The 20,378-nt window shown below is 36.9% G+C and overlaps 1 protein-coding gene across 7 annotated transcripts in view; it reads right to left on the bottom strand.

The window, feature by feature from the left end:
* Positions 1–20,040, bottom strand: part of PAM (peptidylglycine alpha-amidating monooxygenase) — a 78,594-nt gene extending 58,554 nt beyond the window's left edge. For 6 of the 7 annotated variants that reach the window (XM_074166311.1, XM_074166312.1, XM_074166313.1 and 3 more), the window contains exons 1-4: positions 19,525–19,616; positions 18,267–18,387; positions 8,936–8,993; positions 2,285–2,372 (exon numbers count right to left, since the gene is read on the bottom strand). In XM_074166311.1, the coding sequence (XP_074022412.1) occupies positions 2,285–2,372; positions 8,936–8,993; positions 18,267–18,387; positions 19,525–19,616 (359 nt within the window). Of the gene's footprint in view, positions 1–2,284; positions 2,373–8,935; positions 8,994–18,266; positions 18,388–19,524 lie in introns of all 7 variants that reach the window. The other variant, XM_074166316.1, reaches the window with a different exon arrangement.
* Positions 20,041–20,378: the final 338 nt, after the last annotated feature.

Here is a 20,378-nt window from a genome sequence, read left to right as displayed (position 1 = left end):
GTATTTTATTGAACCAGTCTTGACATCTTTTGCAACCTTTACTGAACTATTGATGTCAAATGCTTCCAAAACCATACTCTCCTGCCAACAGCAGCAGCTAGTCTGATGGAGGAAACACTGGGTGGTGTTCTATGACCTGAATTTATACATTTGTTTAGATCAGATAACTATTTAAAGTTGCCCCACCTGATCCTGAAATAATGGCTATGTCTATGAACCATATCATTCATGGGAGCTCATGTCAGTGTTAGGTTTGACACCACGTGAGACCTTCCTTACCAGGAGACTCAGAAGTTCTGGATAATTCAACATTTTCCTTTAAATCATTCAAGTGTATTCTTGATTATCTATGGAGAATCTGAACTTTTGATGAATCAGCTCAGGCATGCTACTTTGATTTCAGCAGTTTATCAGCTCAGGCAAAACTTCTTGTTCTAGTGGCTGAACTGTTTTTAGGAGCAATTATGATCAAGACACAGAAGCAGCTACAACTCTTTTTTGGTGCACTGAGCAAAGCCTGAGCAAATGAGCCCGGAAGCTTACTTTATTTCCGTGGAAATGCTCAGGTATTTCAAGGGAAACACCTATGCATCCTTGTAGTGTTTCTTCAGATAAAGATTCTACCACATTGCAGGGAATACATCGCTCTGCAGAGCCAGCGCACCATTGATGACATGTACAGTATGATGTTGATGATACACATGTTTCATCATTTGAGAGGCAGTTGTTAAGTACAGCAATCAAGAACATAAGCAGTATTAGCTGCCACACCGCACAGCTTGCCACTGCTGAGTTTTCTGCTGCGCAATTGTTCTCCAGGAAAAGTGAAGATACAACCAGGGAGCTCAAACTACCTGAACCCTAGTCTCAAACCTAGGATTTGAGTCTTACTCAGCTTTGAAGAACTTTATGACTTTACAGCTTTTGATCCATCTTCTCGTATCTGAAAGCTCAGGAACTAAACATTTCACCTACATCTTCAGATTAGATGTGACAGCTAGATGTGACTTAAACATGATCCTGTGACTTCATCCCAACACAAGCACCTGATCAATCTATAGCAATATTATTCTATCATGTATGGATTATTTCAAGGCTCTAATAAAACTACTTCCAGACATATGAAAACAAAACAAGCTACAAGTACAATCCAGTCAGTTTTAAAACAGACACTCAAAATATAAAGTGGTTTTAAAAGGCCACAATATGAACAGTTTTATGTTGGTATATTTTTCACATTGAACTATTCAAAAGGTATACTCTAATATATAAGATACAATAAAGAGCGCACAGAAAAGCTGCTGGGAAAATAGATCAATAGAAATTCTGTGTTGTCCTTTTCTCTGAGCTTTTTAAACATATGCTTGTCTTGCCAGAGAAGATTATACCATTTTCAATATTAGAACTGTTGGTTGATAGGTAGAAGGGAGACAAAACTTTTGATGCAAGTTTGTTGTATATTCAATATCTTAATCAAATACTCTCCCAAAAACATGCAGAGATTATTTGAACTGCTAAATTCATATTTCTTGTGGAAAATAGATTACACTATACTAGTAGCTCTAAATTCCAGCTCTAGTTCCTTTTTCAGCAAATACTTAAAAGACAAATTGTGATGACACTACTCTATCAGAAAATCTATATTAAAATTTTTCCCCAGATCAGAATAAGTCACATAAGCTTTGCAGTATCAGCAAAATTACCTCATCTGCTCTCTCTTGCAAACCTGGAAAATACTTGCAAAACTACTGGACAGACCATTAATTTCCACCCACCTTTACATTCTCTTCACTTCGGCTCCCCACACCAGTTTTAGTGGCACTGAGAGCATCCCTCTGCTCTCACTGCTTAGACATTTTGAAGGGCAAGTCAACTACCAGAATGCTTCACAGAAAGATTCCTCTTCAGCTTACCCTTCACTCAGTTTCCTTCGAACACCTGATGCAATACTTCTTGACATACAGAAAAGCAGCGAACTACAGAGGAAGCCTAGATTTCTTGGTATCCAATGGCACCCTGCCCACTATAGCTCTTGTCTCCTCCTTGCAGACAGTCAATTAGTCACAAAGATTCAGAAAACAGATTTCTTTCTCAACCTCACAGAGGAGTTTGCTAAAAAAAAAGAAACACTTCAGGTGTGGAAAGACTGGAATGTTATACATTTCTTCTTCCTTGCAGATTTTTCTGCTTTTCCAAGAAATTTTGACACTGGAAAATGGTTATGTGGAAGCAATTAACACAAGAAAAGTTAGGTACAATAACAAAAGCAAGTTGCAACTCTTACCAGTAACTTTCAGTAGAAGAGGGTTCATTACATCCAAAGAGTAACATGTGATGGACAGTGTCCATGCTGGCATGAGGCTTAAAGTCAACTGAAAAACAAAATGACAAAACAAGTAAGCTAGCCTTACTCTCACCGTAAGTTAAATAAGTAAGAGCATTTTGTGCCATTTTTTTCTCTGTAATACTAGAAACAAAGCATGTATGTCCCTCCTCACTTATTTACCTTCTGCATTCCACTTACAAGCTTTCCTTAAATTCCCATTCAATAGTCTGTCTCCCAAGCTAAAACACTGTACCTCACTTACGCATTAAAAAAAAGAAATTCCAAGTTCCTACTCAAAACTTCTGTGTTTTTCCCCAGAAGTTAAATATGACATTTAGTAAACATATCAATGTATCCCAAACCACAAAATTTTTCTGTAACTAGCCTAATTTTAATCTAGCTTCAAAATTGCCCTTGTGATTTAATAATATTTTTCTACTTCTTTTGTGCTTCTTCATCAAAAATGCAAACAAACACTAAGTTACAGTTAAGAGCAACTAACAACTTATGCATTAGCGATATCTTCTTCCAGTATTCCACCTGGTTTACATTTTTCCTGCATCTTTCCTGGGACAACAGCTACAAGAAGGGATTATGATTTATTCTCACTAATATGTCAAATGGAGAATGAATGGAAAACAAGATTTGTTTAAAGTCAACACAATCAAATTGCTCAAATATTTCTCATCATTAGAAACTTAGACGAAGGCACATGTTCAGCACTCAAATGTCTGTTCTTTATCCCATGCCACAAACAACACTGTTTCGGTTCCTCAAATGCTCATGATCCTGTTTAGTATAGGAAAAAGGTTACCAACATCACATTGCAGTAATATTGACCATAAATGTAAAATGACAGCATTTCTAGAAAAAAAGGATGCTACATCATGTAATTTCCTTTATTACTACTGAAATGATGGGACAGATGGAGAGAATACAATGGAATTTTTCTTCATATGAGACAGAGAACGACCTTGGAGGGTTTTTAACCTTATTCTACAGCAGGAATTCTGAAACCGTGTCACTCTTGCCCTTACATGTACATAGACAATGAGAAGCCTTCAAGTGTCTTCTAGCTCTTGTAAGAGTCTTAACTTTGGCAGATGGTGAAGCTGAAAACCACTGAAAGACTATTCTGCTCCTGAAGTCTGCAGAGCAAACAGAGTTTATCTGCACTTAGTATTTTAACATGTGGCTAAGCCAGGGTTCCTGAAATGAAGGATGACGTGGTTTATTGTCCCAGTTTCGTGAGGGAAAAGAAAATTAACGAAATAGTTTCTAACCCTATTTTTGGAGCTGAGGTCTCCTGTGAAAAGTGAGGAAAACCTGAGGAAAACCAGCTGAGAGTTAAGGCATGCAAGTCAAATCCTAGCCTGAAGACGTAAGACATGCAGTCAGATTGCGAGGAAATGAGCGCGCCAGAGCTGAGGGCTTGGTTTGGGAAGTAAGAGATGCAACCACATACACATCTGAGTACCACATATGAATTCAGAAGTGCTAAACTTGCCAGCAGCAAATTCTACTCATTTCATAGCCAAAAAACTAATCTGTGTTACAGAAAGACCTTTTGTTTTGATATTTTTATCAGTAACAATTAGTAGTGAAGTTATGGTTAACTCTCACTTGAGACAATGTGTTACTTTATGTGGATTTCCCACCTTAGTTTTCAGGTGTTTCAGGTGTATTAAGCTGCTGTTAACAATTCAAGTGAGAGATTAAGTTTCTGAAGGAGTTCATAAGCAGTTCACAGATGTGAAATTTAACAAACTTTATTGCCAAACTTGATACCTGTACAAAACATACTGCAAGTAACACCTTGAAGGACAGCCTTCAATAAAGGTAAAACTAAGGATTAGGCCTCTTGTCTGCTAAAGCCACCATCTGTCCTGCTGGTTAACACTGCCTCACTGTTTCTTTTTACTCCTCTACTGCTCTCATAGCCTGTGTATTTACTCTAATGAGTGTGTCAGGAATTCTTTTATTCCCTCCACACAACGCCCATTACAATGACATTCTAGTGCACGGATGGTACCTTTAAGCACTGTTATAAAACTTACTACAAATAGTTAACTACATACTACTCTTACTAATAGAAAATTAACGCACCACAGTTAAAAAAGCAAAATCAGATTTCTGTGTGAGCCACTTGCATACACTATTTTAGTGCACATACCTCATCATTGCTTCTGAAGGAAGAGTTGAAAAATCTCTCAGTCTGCCTGTGAGCTTGAGAACTTTGTATAGTCAGTTACTCTGTTCCTGTATAGTTATTTTCTTAGCAGCACACCCAAGCTTGTACCCTTCCAAACACATGGTCAAAAAAAAGCCATTTAAAAAATCCTCTGTTGTCAAAACCATACAGATTAGTATGAGATTCAAGCCAAATGCAGCACCTGTTACTACCAAAGGCTTAAGAAACATCAAACAAAAGCCTTATATTCCCAGTTGACAGCCTCCACATTTTACAATGAACAGAAGATTACTCAATAATTAAATAGTTTTTATGCATGGAAAAGCACTACAAAATGATTACTAAAGTAACAGTTACACTTTTGGTATATATACTAAATCTGAATAGTCTGACTTACTTTCCTGACCAAGTATTACTTTGAATTATGAACTCCAAGGGAAACAGGAATGAAGAGAACATGATATCAGCCAAATCTTATCAGTGTCTACTTAGGCTATGTATTTAAAAAATTCATTTCTAAGAAGTTCATCTTTACAAATAACAATTCAATGATATAAAGTTGATACCCTTTAAAAAAAAATAAAAATTGCTGTTTTCTCTATAATGGAATTAACTTTAAAGAAATTTATCAACATGTCAGTCTCCACAGTTTGGCAGATTAGGGAGACAACAGAGGCCTTCAATACCGTGAAGTCATCATTACTTGGCAATAGGGAAGTTTATATATGCCATACTAAAATAAAAACACACAGCGTCTCAGTCACGTATGTACAAAAAGTAATAAATCACCTAATTATTTCAGTTTGTGTTGCTGAACATAATAGGCTCAATCTCATTTCTACAGCACAATCTGACAGATAGGGACTTACCGTGAGTCAGTAAGAAAAAGACACATTTATTTACTGGTCACCCATGTGAATGCGCGTAAGGAGGTGAAGATGACAGTCAAATTTCTTGGCTGAGTGGCCTGCTGTCAGACTCAATTCCTATGACTGTCTGTAGAGCATCCTTTAGCTATTGCTACAGCTCAGTAGTCAAAAACTGATTTTTATCAATGCCTGCACCATTAAAGACTCAATCTAGTTTCTGGCTGGCTACTTGTTCACTAACATTAATCAAACATGAGGCAGAAGAAGAAAATCACAATATGTTTTTAAAATGTAACTGGAATGACACTTTCTTGAAAAACTGCATATTAATCTCATTCAATAATATCTTTTACATTTAATCTCATGGCCATTTCATTTACCTAAATATAAACCAACCCACTACACAAACACTCCTCCAACCCCAATTTGTCAGCAATTACAGGCCTTTGGAGTAGAAAAACAACTGGTTCAAACAGAAATCTCAGCCTTGACAGTCTGACTCTCCAATAAAGAATATCATACAAAAAACTAACAACATCTGCAAAAATACACAGATGTATCCCTGAAAAAGACTTCAAGGGCAAAACTTGCTCTACTCTACCTTCTAGTTGGTAACATTTCATAAATAAGTTTGATCAGTTCTTTCTTTTGATAATGTCTGAGAACTGACTTTGCAAGTTGGTAAATTCTGGTACAGTATCTTTCCAGCTTTGCAGTACAAAGTTATATCCACCATCCCTATGCAAGCACGACTGCCTACTGCTTTTAAATATTTAGGGGAATAGCAAAGCTGAAGTCTGAATTCAAAATCCTCAAACATAAATGTAATAAAAAATATTGAAAATATTTTCTACTTGCTAATAAATGTAGTACTGCCCACATACAATGCTAAAAAAGTTGTCTCCCAAGACCTTATATTTCACCAAAATGCAACAAACTATGCTGCTGCAGGTTCTATAGACAGAACCTCCTCTTCCACACCGTCTTGGAAGAGGGAAGAAAAAGGGACAAAAATATGAAAACAAAGTAAAAAAAGGAATAAACAAGTGATTCTTGGTCAAAGTGTAAGGATACCTGGTCATAAAACTGTCCCTTTAAAGGGTAAAAGGAAAAAAAGCCCACAGAAAATAGAAGGCATTTACTTGGCAGCATTATGTGCAAATAAATTGAACTGGAGTCAGAACATGTAGATTCTGGTCTCAGGTCTAACACCGCACTATCTCAGAAACCCAGGTTATTGTTTTAATTCTGTCTATTCACACCTTGTCATGCTGAAGCTCTTCAGAACACACACTGGCTTCTCAGTACATCACTGAAGAGCAACCCAGAATGACAGCTCATATGTTAGTTTTTAGATGCTTTTATCTTAAAATAGTAATTAATGAAACTACATATTGGCAATGCAATGAAGGTAGTTTCCACTCAAACCATAAAAATGTAGACGCTACCCTTCTAAAAACAAGTATTTCATTCTCTGCGTGTCAATCTATGCTTATTTAAGCAACACAAAGTACATGCATGTAAGTAAGTTAATAGTTTCACAACACTTAATGGTATTAAGAAGTATTTAAGGAAAAAATCCATTAAGCATCTCATTTCTTAGATTACGATACCTATTGTAAAAATCTCTTTCCTGAGAAGATTTAATTTGCTATCCAGGTATTTGATAAGATAGGTCAGTTTGCATTCTTTCATTCATTACAATTGGATGTATTTTCCAGCCTACTATTTCCAATTATTAGGTAACTTCTGTTGATTGTGAAGACTCCAATCTGACGTCTCTTTTCCACTGAAAACACTTTCTGGTGACTTTACTGAAGTGAGATGGAACTGATCACATGCTTGACTGACCCCATGTCTACACATTTTGGTGGAAGCGACCAAAGAGGAAAAAAAAAAAAAAGCAAGCAATTTTGTTTCATCTTCAAGGCATCCAAACACAAGAGGTTGCAAGCAATGCTATCACAGGAAAACTTTAGGTTCACTGAATAAGCTGTGGTTTTTTTTTTAAAATTGCTCATCAAGTTCCTCTTGTTCTTCAAAGTTCCACCCGACAAGAATAATGGTTTCTGTATCCAGACCTTATTCTGCTTTGTAATGACATGTACTCAGGCACAGTGATCACAGGGAAGGGGACCAAATCCTATGAAAATCTAGTGAAGAACATGTCAACACCTAAAACCTAGAAGTTTCTCAGTCTTCAGAGAAAAAAAATGGGTTGCCTTGCATGACTCACATTGAGACTTTGCATAAATACCACTTTTAAGCAAATTCTTTTAGTAGGTCCTTTTAAACATACACACAACTGAGAGAAGTGTATATGGCTTTAACACATGTAAACACCAAATGACAGAACTAAATGCGCAGCAATCTAATAAAGAATTGAACTATGCAATTTTGCAACTCAGTGAAGCACTAAATAAAAATTGCTTCAGCAGCAGGTTAGTAGTATGCCTTACTATGAATCATTTGAAAGCTGAAGAATCCATTGCACAAGCTGCACAGCAAGTATAGTTTATTAGAGGATGAACACTCACTCTCTATTATGCTCGTTTTTCTTCCTGGGGTCAAACTAACAGCCAAAATGTGAGATCAGGTTCTTACCTCTTTACGAAATAGATATACAGAGAAAGCACTGAAGAAAATTTACTGAATTTTTTTAGTTACTGTAATACAACATGAAATCTAAACACAATATTCTATTTCTGAAGGATTTCCACAAGGATATCCACCTGGAAAAAAATGTCTCACAATACACTACAACAAAAACAATTGAGGGTTCCCACCGTATTTATTTTAAGTGCAGATATCCTAAAATGCAACAAAAGTAAAGGAAGGAAAATACAGACGTTTTATCTTTTCATTGTCTTCTTTTATTTCAGTTTATAGCATGTTCTGATAGTGAAACTATCTTCAGCCAAACCAAGCCTTCTCTCTACCTGAACCACTGTATGTTCCCAAGCAAGTCAAAATAAAAGTACCTCAAAGACTTTCTGAACAGATGGTGTTGTTTTGCTGATCTATATGATCTCAGCATTTGTACACTATTACAGTATACCTTTCTATTTGTCTGCCACGACATTTAAAAAACAAAACAAAACAAAACAAGAAGCAGGGGAGAGGCTTTGGTTGGTTTTGGTTTTTTCCCCCAGATAGTAAAATCTTACTGCAGACAACACTGACTGTAAGTGCAAAGGATTTACAGCCTGTACCAGCAGGTAAATAAACAGTCTGCTCAGTGGAGCAGAATTAAGTATCCGGCCAGAGACAGAAAGCCAATACTTTACAAATGGGACTGTTTGGTACTGACTGCCAGAGGCATCTGCATGCTGCTCTTTAACTACTATTACTCATGAATCTCTCCAGATACAGTTTGTTATCTTGACTCTAAGTAGCTCTCTCTAGTTTGTTTCTGCATTAGCCATGATGAATGCATTTTGGAAACTCTGATAGCCAAAGATTAAGTCAATATGAGTCAAAGAAAAAAAAGAAAATGCCGAGTTTCTTCAAAATGGCTTGCTTAGGATCTTCCAGTCAACCAATACTCACCTACATAGGCTTCATCATCCACTGGCAAGGGTACTGACATGCAGAGGTAGGTATCGGACTATTAAAAGAGAAAAGAACAGAAATTACTTTTAAGTTGGGAATTTTTAAAATGAAAAGAATAGAAACAAAGCATCAAAATTCTCTACACTTTCTGAAGATGAATGTGGGAATATTGAACAAACTAATATATAAAAATACTGTATTTATAAGACTTAGGAGTGAATTTATTTGTAGTGGTTAACACTGTCCCCTCCCCACCCACTAAAAATTTGAAGGGGTAACAGTACCCTCCAGATGTCCATATAAACAGCATGAATCAATGGGTGTGCTACATGAAGTGAAAAGAATTATTAAGCTTCTGATTCATTGTGTTGGTATGCACTAATTTCTCAGTATTTATAAACTTACTAAAATCTAAGAATCAATGGCACTTGGGTGGAGGTGGGGGCGCTGATCTCCTCTCTCTGGTGACCAGTGACAGGACACGGGAAAATTCAATGAAGCTGCACCAGGGGAAGTTCAGATTGGACATTAGGAAAAGGATCTTCACTGAGAGGGCGGTTGGTCCCTGGAACAGGCTCTCCAAGGAAGTGGTCAAAGCACCAAGCCTGCCAGAGTCCAAGGAGCACGTGGAAAACCACTTAGTCATATGGTTTAGTTTTAGGTAGCCCTGCAAAGAACACAGAGTTGGACTTGACTGTGCTTATGGGTCTCTTCCAACTTGAGATATCCTATGATTCTATGACTTCACAGCTACCTATAACAGTATTTCACCCTATTCCAAGATTTATATAACTGGACCAAAAAGTGTAAAAACACTGTGTGATTGCAGCAGCAATCATAGAAATACATTTATTTTCGATTTATGCACCTGATTCTATTATGATTAATGACAATATTCTTCTTTGGGCATTCTAACTAACAGCATAAGTCCTTTTAAACAAAGAAGAAGAACAGAATTAATTAAAGAAGAAACAATTTGATAATTTGGCCCCTCACTACAGGAAGGACATTGAGCTGCTGGACTGTGTCCAGAGGAGAGCCACCAAGCTGGTGAGGGGTGGGGAGAACAAGTCATATGAGGAGAGGCTGAGGGAACTGGGCATGTTTAGTCTGGAGAAGAGGAGGCTGAGGGGGGACCCCATTGCCCTCTACAACTCCCTGAAAGGAGGTTGTAGAGAGGTGCGTGTTGGCCTCTTCTCCCAAGGGAATAATGATAGGGCCAGAGGAAATGGTGTAAAGTTGTGGCAGGGGAGGTTTAGATTAGGTATTAGGAAGAATTACTTTACTGAGAGAGTGATCAGGCACTGGAACAGCCTGCCCAGGGAGGTGGTGGAGTCACCATCCCTGGAGGTATTTAAGAAACGTGTAGACATGGCACTTCAGGGCATGCTCTAGTGCCTGAGATTTTTGGGGGGTTTTTTGTGTGAGTATGGTTGGACTCGATGATCTCAAATGTCCCTTCCAACCATGAAGATTCTGTGATATGTGATTTTCTTGCTTAAGCACTGCAAAGGACTAACATTTTCCTGGAGCAATTGCATGAACAATCTTCACAAGATACAGTGAGCACTCCGGCAGAAAAATTATCAAGGATGCCCTCTTCATGATGCTATGGTTGCCTCTGTTGCCTAAAAGACTTTTGGTATAAAATGCTCAGCATTAAGCACTGGGCGTATTCCTGGATTAAAATAGGAACCAATTAAAATGCAAACACAGTAAATTTAGAGCAACATTCACAAAAAAAAAATCCATGTTTTCCATCTACAAGCACCTTGGATATCTATGAAAGAACTTAAAATATATAAAACAAAGTCCTTGAGAACAGTAAAAGCTAAATATGCCAGTCCTATTAAAAAGAAGGCTCTTTGTACACCAGAAAAAGTAAGTAAATAATTGGAATAGCACAATGCATGTGAACTACACTAACAAAAAATGAAGTCAGTCTCATCTTTGGCAGCTAGATGAAGGGCAGGTCCTACAAAAGCACCACCTAGAAAAAAACACCACCTGCTTTACTGAGATATTTGGGCAAAGATGATGTAGGATATCTAGATTACTATTGTAAGAAATAAATTCATTGCCATGGTTTATTTACATGTAACAGAGATTAGGCTATAAAGTCAGCAGTGTGGCTATTAGGTTAATAGCTATACTATTAACTATTTTAAACCTTTTTTTTTTCCCCAGCTTCTCAGGCTGTTTAAGAAAGGAAAGATGTAAGCTACTGCAATTTCACTACACCCATGAACTCAAAATCTGACAGGACTTTCACATTCACAAGAACTATGCTTCTATGCTTTCACAAGAATGTGCTAAGATGAAGACAGAATTCCTGCTATGAGAAACTTCAAACCTAATTTAAAAGACACTGCAAATAGGTGTAAACAATTAAGTAAGACTGAGAAGAAAGAACAGGTACAATGGTGATAACAATATGTCATTACACAAAGCAGTGATCTACACAGATAAGAAACCATTTTTGGTGATTTTGCTAGCAGATAGGAAGGATAAACACAGGTCAGCTGATAAAACTCACGTGAATGCCTTTGTGTACGCTGGTTATATGCATTTCTAGAATGAAAATACTAGAGACTTCTACAAATAGAAAAGGGAATATTCTACCTTTTCTAATTAACCTAGATTCAGCAGACTTTTTTTTTTTTTTAAGAAAAACTTCAATTAGAACCTTATACACAAACTTTGAAAGTCAATGGCAACAATGCTTCACGTTGTAGTAGAAATAAACAGATTCTTTGTCTTTAAATACAAATTGGTTTTAGAAACAGTGTGGATTTAAAATAAGGACGACATGTTGTTTTTTTTTTTAAAGTATCATTTACCCAATTAAGAATTAACTTAGTTAAGAACAGAGTATTATGACTTATCATGGAAGAAACAGCTGAGACTTTATAACTTGTGTAGTAACATCTACAAAGATTATTAGAAGTCTAGATGTACTAATATTTTTGGCTTCCTTTTTTTAATCAAAGACTGTTAACTGGAAATTATAGATGTATTAAAATGGTATTATCACAGAATCACAGAATCACCTAGGTTGGAAGGGACCTTTTAAGATCATCTAGTCCAACCGAAATTATGCTACTTATTTATCTGAGCTGTTGCAGCACTCAGTTGTGCCTTTCTGACTCAGTGTTATAATACATCTACAAGTAGTAACTGTTACAGTTGAACATTTTCCTTCCATGTTCTTTGTCATCTCTCTACAATACCAATGTACTCTATATTGTATAGTTTAGAGACATGCTCTTAGGTAATCTGATGTGCCTTTAGGATTTTAATCTAAAAAAGAGCAAAAAGAACAGGAAAAAGAAAAAAAAAAACACAACACGAAAATGTTAATGAGACCCACTACACTGGAGAGGAAACAGGGATGGAGACAGGGGGGCAGGGAGAAGAAAGCAAATATTCAAAGTTTTTTACTTTCCATCTGTTTGTTATTGTTTGTATTGCCTTCCATTAGTCATCTTCAGATTGTCCTCCAAAGTAATATGAAGCAACTCCATTTCATTAACAAGAGATCCTGGCCAGCATTTACTTTAACATGACAAGCCTACAGATGATCAGTACAGGCAAAACACTGAATTGTTAAAATTCCATACTACTCATGGTCTGGTTTCATACCCCTTATCCCTTCCTACTGCTCCATCCTACTATCTACATTGTTTTTACAGAAAATATCTCCTTCCCTATGAAAATGTATTTTTCAAAAGCAGAGAGATCAGGAAACAAATCCACAAAATTACCCTGAAATACAACCCTTTTCAAAATGCTTCCAATAACTTCTTAAAATGAAAGAAGCCTGTTTGAAAAAAAAAATATTCCATTATCTATGGGTTAAAATTTATTTGACAAACTCATGACACAAAGAACTATCACTGTCTATTAAATGTGATAGTCTGGACTGAAACTCCAAACCAGTAACCTCCCATTATTACTGTAAAGCGGGAGGGTATGTTTTAGTTTTTGCATTACTGCTCTCCTATCCTACCTCTTAGAGTCTTTCCATAAATAACCCCTATTAGGTATAGTCAGAGAAGAGATCGCTTGGCCAAATGGATAATGCAGTCAATCAATGTAGTCATTCTGAAGTCTTTAACATTACTGGCATGAAAACTCGTCCTGGCATAGTCACAAGGGCTTTCAATTTTGTTTCTGACGTACAAGCCAGGTTGTATTTAGCTAATAAGACAAAATAAGCAAATGAAAAAAGAGCTATTGGCTTCAACAAAACAGACTCTGGTCGCTTATCTACAATTGTCAATGTTCCAGACTTCAAACACAAGAAGAGCAGGAACATCCTGACACTAAAGCATTATAAAAGGCACACTGCAGAATCCACAATAATTCTGTCCTGTTTACTCTACTTCACCATAAGTAGGTCTGTGAGCATTAGCGTGCATATTTGATCCATCTTCAGAAGAAAATTATGTAGACTTCAGCTTGCGTAACAAACAAGCGGGAATGGGGAACTGAGACTGCTTCACCATGCACAACCCCATCAATTCAGATGTTTCCAAAAAAAGTGAAAAGGCAGGAGAAATGGAAGTTTTAAAGTGCTGCCTTTTGAAAGCATACTGGGGAGAGGGGAAGAGAAAAGCTCCACATTTTTCCCTGCCATCTGTTCTTTAAAGGAAGAGTCTTTATTATTAATAAGGGCCATTACTGACTAATAATTACATGACTTATCATAACTCTCTGGTATTGATACTCACTGTGCCAGCATCCAGATTCATATAAGTAACTGAATTCTACTTTTTACAGAACTTCACCCTAAGTAATAACCAAGTCACTCAAACAACTTTCTCCAGAGTCAGAGAAAGTCTTGGGGGACCTTAGGTCAAGATCTTAACTTGACTGTTGTAGCAATAGTAAAGAAAGAGATGCCAGTAATTTATGGGTATGTGAATGATCAAATTTCCTTCTCATTGTAGTTTTATCTGGTATGGTATACCCAAATAAACTGGATATGAGAAGAAAATTTTAACTAAAGACTTCAAACAGATAACCTAAAGTTACAAAATTGAATATGTAGGTATTACAAGATTACGGGTCACTGCTGACCTGCTGGTAGAAGCTCAGGGTAGGCAGTTTCCAAAAAAAAGACTTGCAAAATCCATTACAGAAGAACCCCTCTACCCACAACCTGTCCAGTCTAACAATATCCCACCAAATAACATCTTTTGCCACATTTTTGTGCCTTTAGCAATATTTATGAAGTTTCAAGTGTACATTTAAGAATTCAGCCAATGCTGTACTAAAATTAATTTACCAATGAAAAGTTTGTTCAGCGTCAAACATAGTAGTAATTAATTAAAAAACCCAAACAATTATTTATGAGTAAAATTACTTGAGATACAGTTTTAATTGCACTATAATTTTTTATCATTATTTCTTACTCGATTTGTAGCAAACACAGGTGTTCACAGCAGCAAAACTGTGTTACCAGCAGAGAAAACATGTTTCCCCTACATTCTTAATAGTGCTTTCACAAAATAGCCTTCAATTTGCTTAACAATGTTGGGTTTTGTATCTGAAATTTGGAGTTTTCAAAATTAGCTGATCCCATCTCTTCTTGGAAGATAAAACATACGGCTTCCTATTTAAATAATAAGTCCTAACTTACTATTAATTTACTGTGCAGAAGAATAATTTTATTATAATTAAGTACAAAGAATGATTACAGAATTTTTCCCTCAGAACTGAAAAAGCCCTTCACTCTTCCTCTCCACAGCTCTTAGTTGTCCTGCACCCTTCAGCAGCACACCAAAATGACTCTTCATGCGATATATTAGCTGCGTTTTTCCCTACTATGCAATTAGAATAATTATTAAGAAAGAAACACAGTATTTAAGCACTGCAGATATTGTTTGCCCCACTTATGAGAGGTGGTACTGTTCAAAAGCACTGACAAGTATAAACCACATCTGTTAGCCGAGCTGGAGAACTATTCTACCTCACTGACTTCCAGATTTGCATTGCTGAATGTACAGTTCAGCGACACTGTTCATAAGGAGTGCTCGGAACAGTTTCACATGAATGTTCACATTTGGTACTTGTGCAGAAAGAACGCACAACCCGGGGGCAGATCTGCATGGTTGCTGTGTACGGGCTCGGTTCTCAATGATTCAACCATGGGGCTGCTGCAGCTACAGAATGTAAGGCACTCCTACTCCCCACCCCTAAGCCCCCAGAGTCACTACAAGTCTAGTAACTCACTGGAAAAAAATGCAAGACTTCTGGCAATCTTTCACACAGCCTTGACAACACAATATACACATGAATTGAATTTTATGCAACTAACCTACAAATGCAAGGACATATGTTAAACATTGCTCCAGCCACTTGCAAATCATTCCACCAAGAATTATACCACCACCTCCACCATTAAAAGTTGCTACCTAAGCAGGTGGTACAAAATCATTTGGGGTTTCTTTTCCCTCCTTCTCCTGTTTGGAAATGTGTACATATTTCCTCCATGAACCAGGTATACATTTTACGGAGTTTAAGCTGTATGGTAGTTTTACGCTCCTACACTAAGAGAATTCAATGATTCCTACAGCAATCACTCCAAAACAAGGTCAATGCATATAATCTAGGTACAACCTTACTCATAGTATCAAAAATTCATCTCAATTTCAGCGAATACATGCAGATGGTTAGACTTCTTGGAATCCAAACAGATTTTTTTTTCAGTGTTTGTTTTCAACAATAATAATCTGGGAAGCTGGAGTATCAAGGAACTTGGAAAATAAAATTTAATACAATTGCCTACAGTGATGCCATGGAAGAACTCAACTCAGCAGCAGTACTATTTCAGAAGTTTGCTTTCTTTTTCCAGCTGGGAGGCATTTTTGACTAAACAACCAATGACTCCAGCCCTTCCAGAACAATTCTTATGTTACACTAGCCTTCTGATTGTACATCTACTGCAAGTCACGCTGGTCATAAACTATAAACAAAGAAGTAGTTGGTTCCATTAGACATCTTTCTGTTAGCTAGCTGTGACTCTAGATAAGAAATGTGACTGTCATGTGCGCACACCACCGAAAGAGGCCAGAAGAATTCAGTTTGTGAAGTCTTCTGGAGGTACTAACCTGCGGCCAAAAATTGAATTCAGAATTCGTAACAATCCAGTTGAAATAACACTTCCTTTTCACAAAAATGCACAACAAAAAAGATCTAGCACAGAACATACTGGTGTTTCTCTAAAGATGATCTTCTCTTCTTTAGAATTTAACTCATTCACATCTTCTACAATAACTTCTGCTCTTCCTCCTTGGGTTTTTTTTTTTTTGCTTTTCCCACCTGTCCCACACAAATTGTTATGCTTGAGAACTCAGGAACTGCAATTAGTCATAACCAAAATAGTGATACCTCCAGAAAGCTCTTAATAAAGCATTTTAGCAATTCCAATTTCCCTCTTGCTCTTCAGTTTATTTTTTCATCTTTCATGACAGACCCTGAAAGCAGAAGCCTGTATCTTGAATTGGAAGGGACCCATAAGGATCGCTAAGTCCAACTTCCAACTTATGCTCTTATAAAGGCATCAGTATGGACAGCTTGAACGCACAGCAAATATATGGTCACTAAATACATCTGCCCACAGATACACACACAGATGTAACTGGGGCCAAGAGGTACATGAAGAAGATAGTGAGCTAGAAGGAAGCCATTACAGAAGAATTTCCTCTCTACGTAGGATTCTTCCCTTCCATGTTCTTTCTGCCACAAAAATGAGTTAATGGCACTAGAACTACAAAGCTGTTGGTTATCTCCTTCTGTGAACTGCAAGAAAACAAAAGATAGCCTTTTTGCTGAGTATGTCGGTGTTTATCTTGTCTAAATGGGAACCAAGTTTCCTGTACAGATAGCGTGGAACAGTGTGGAAGGAGGAAGGGAAACAGGGGCAGGTGAGACTGAGAGGAAAATAAAAGCTAGACTTAAAAATACAGAAGGCTAACTATTATTTTCATCTACCATTTTAACAGTTAACTTGGCAAGCTGCTTTCTGTTGCTGTCTTCCCCCCATCTTTTCCCCAAATCTACACAAGACTGTTAGCATTTCAGTCTACTGTGTACATAAAGGCTGTTGGCTATAGGTACACATGAATGTGAAAAGCATTATATCCTCTCTGTTAACTATCACAGCTTTTTTTTGGTTGGTGTTGGGTTTTGGTTTTCAGGTTTTTTTAATAGAAACCTGAAGTGACTGACCCCTTCATAGGTGTTTCCTAGCTTTTCAACTAATGGCTCCTCAGGTAAAATCAATAAAATGTAATTACAAATGTGGACCTGGATGAACTGAGAGTAGTTTTCACTCTTTCTGAATGAGAAGTTTAATATTTTGCTGTAGACAAATAAGATCTAGTATTATACTGTATTTCTGTTTTGCACTCACTGGAATGACACCACTTGCTCTAAATTACATGTTCCAGAGGGGTGCTCCCCAATAGCTGAAAACCTCATTTTCCCTTCAGTATTTTTTGAAAGTGCTATCTGCAACAATGAGTCATCATCTACTGCAGCACAACATCCTGCTCTATCCAAGCACCTGCAGCCCTCTAAAAGAGACATAGGGTCTTTTAATGACATGTATAATTCCCTGCGTAGCTTCGCTGCAATACCTCCCTATTTATCATTGTTCATCTTGCTTAATGACACTACATGTGAAAATAACAGTAGAATCTCAGACTTTTATATTAATCTTAAAAATGCTAATGTTAAAGATCTTAATTATTGTCTTCATTTTTACTCACTTAGCTCAGTAGAAGATAACCAACTTAAAACCTGAAAGAGTATACCGTGATCACTTGTGTATAGTAGCTTTCCTGGGTTTTAAGGGTTTAAAGTACTGGGTCAAAAGCATTACCCTTATAAAAAGCTTTTTGGTTGTTTTCTCTCAGCTTGCCAAAGTTGCAGCAATGTTCAATTTAATGTAACTAAATTCACTGAGGCATCATCTGAGACATGGTGTAAACTGCAACTCTAAATAGATGTATATACTTACTAGCACAGCTGGAGATACTTCACTTTAATAAAACTCATATTCCTTGTTTTAATAAAATTCAGCAATTCAGTTTATGAAACTAACTTTTTAAAAAATAAAATTAATCAGATTAAAAGATTTTTCTCTCATTTGAGATTATTCTTCTTTTTCCTACTTTTCTCTGGACATATATATATCTATAAAAGTTACCCTCGTTCTTTTGTTCATTTTATGTGAGTGATATTGTAGGCAAGGCCTTATTTTCCTACCTTATAAAAAAAATGAGTAAGCAGCAAAAAGAAAAAACTGCATTTTTCTCACCTGCTTAGGCGTCACCCCAGGCATGCGAATGTCCAGTGCAAAATCTGAAAGACCAAGTGAAATCACTGGCCGGTCGCTCCCAAGGCATTCAGTGGAAAGAGATCTGGTAGTATCTTTATACCTTAAAAACAAAGAGGAAAGATTTTTTAAAATATTGATTTTTGTTATGTCTTTCTAAAAAGAAGGGTCTTCAGAACTAGTATGGAAGTTTGACAATGCTGAGGAGTTGTACGGAAATTTCATTACATGAGCTGAGGAAAACATCTTACTTATCAAGCAGTTACTGAAGCAGTTTGAATCAGAAGACAAGTTTGGAAAACACTAGCTGAAAACATAAACTGTCATCGCATCTAAATAATTGTCCGAGGTACATGGATGTACAGAGAATTAATTCACTAGAAAATGTAAGGTGCTGTTAATCATTCACGACAGTTTGGGACTTTTAAAAGGCTATGTGTTTAATGTATAATTCAGTACAGATTAAATTTAAATAATGTGTAAAGGGGAAATTTTTAATTCCAACACCATGACATTTATAGCAACTCCTCTTATAAGCAGTGAAGTAAAACAGAAAGCTTTACAACTTCATGTGAATATCAAAGTCTGTATCGAATGTAATATATAAACTAATTGTAAAAAAAAAAAAAAAGTAGATCACTGTAAGGAACTGAATGGTAAGACATCTGAAACATGATGCAACACTGATAAAATTTTGAATATGTATATTCATATATATATATAAAAAAATATAGAAGTGGCATGGTAACTACAGTGGCCAATATACCTCAAAAACAGTAAAATACCTTTTTGGAGAGCTAAGAGGACAATTCTCTTGTCCACATCACATTAGAGTTTACCTACGCAATGTTGCATTCAACCTCCCCCCAAGTTTCCCAGGATTTTAAGCTAGTTACTCCTTTCTCGTTAAAACATTATTTTATAATGCAAGCTTACCAGAGCAGCTGCAATATATTTACTCCCTGTGTAGTCTCAAATACACCTGTGGTGTTATCTAAAAACTTCTATTGTTATTTTATCATCCTAACCTCACATTTTATAGAGCAACATCTGGATAAAACAAGAGTCTTCAATATGGCAAGAGTGCCATTTCAAAATTGCAGAAAGACAATTCAGAGCAAGTGAGCAAAACTGAACAAATACCATGCACATTTTTATCTAGGACACGCTTTTTCATACTTCCGTAATATCATAAGTGACAGCATGCATTCAATATATAAGGTCTCCCTGTATAACCCACCTCTTGAAGACAGAAAGTGGGCTTCTGAAACCCAAACAGATGTTTTGAAAAACAAGACACAGCATTAGCAGGTTGTTAACGAGGCCAGCCATGTCCACCCTGCTGTTTCTGGCCTGATTAAGCAAGCAGAAAAAGGGCAGTGCAGTTCTATCAGCTGTGATCCTGACAATTAGGCGGCAGCAGCAGCAGTATCAATTCACTACTTCATTATTATGTGCTCTGCGGGCATCCTCCAGCTTCTGACAGACCATCTGTCTTGGAAGGTGATGTGCTGTAAATCAGGAAGGTGGATGATGCTATGTTGTCTTTATTATTAGCTGTAAAAATCTGTTGAAGAATCTTCCCTTGCAGATAGATGACACTGTACTTCTGTCCACTTAAGGAGCTGAAAAGAAGTAGCACTCCTGATGCTCTCTCCCCAGGTTGTGCAGTTAAATCTGCATGTTACTTATCAATCCACAGTGCCAGAGACTCCAAGTGGCATCGCAGAAACCAGCGTCAGTCATCCTTCAGAACCTGCAAAAATAGAAGCAGATAAAGGATGACTAACACATTACAGCATTAGTTCTCAGCAAATCCCTGTTGAGGCATTTTAATACATTAGTAAGTTCTTTTACAAGCTTTAGCCCAACCCAGTGAAGATTGCACCAAGTCTGTTGATTCCCCCTTTTACTCCCCTCCCATCCATACAGGGTCAGAAACTGACACGTTTCATACTGATATCCAAAACAGAATCACAGAATCACAGAATCACCTAGGTTGGAAGGGACCCTTTAAGATCATCTAGTCCACCCAATGAAAAAAAAAAAAAAACAAACAAAAAAAACCACCACACACACACCACCACACCACAC

The sequence above is a fragment of the Numenius arquata genome, chromosome Z, assembly GCF_964106895.1.
Source record: "Numenius arquata chromosome Z, bNumArq3.hap1.1, whole genome shotgun sequence".
NCBI lineage: Eukaryota > Metazoa > Chordata > Aves > Charadriiformes > Scolopacidae > Numenius > Numenius arquata.
This window is presented reverse-complemented; position numbering and strand designations above follow the sequence as displayed.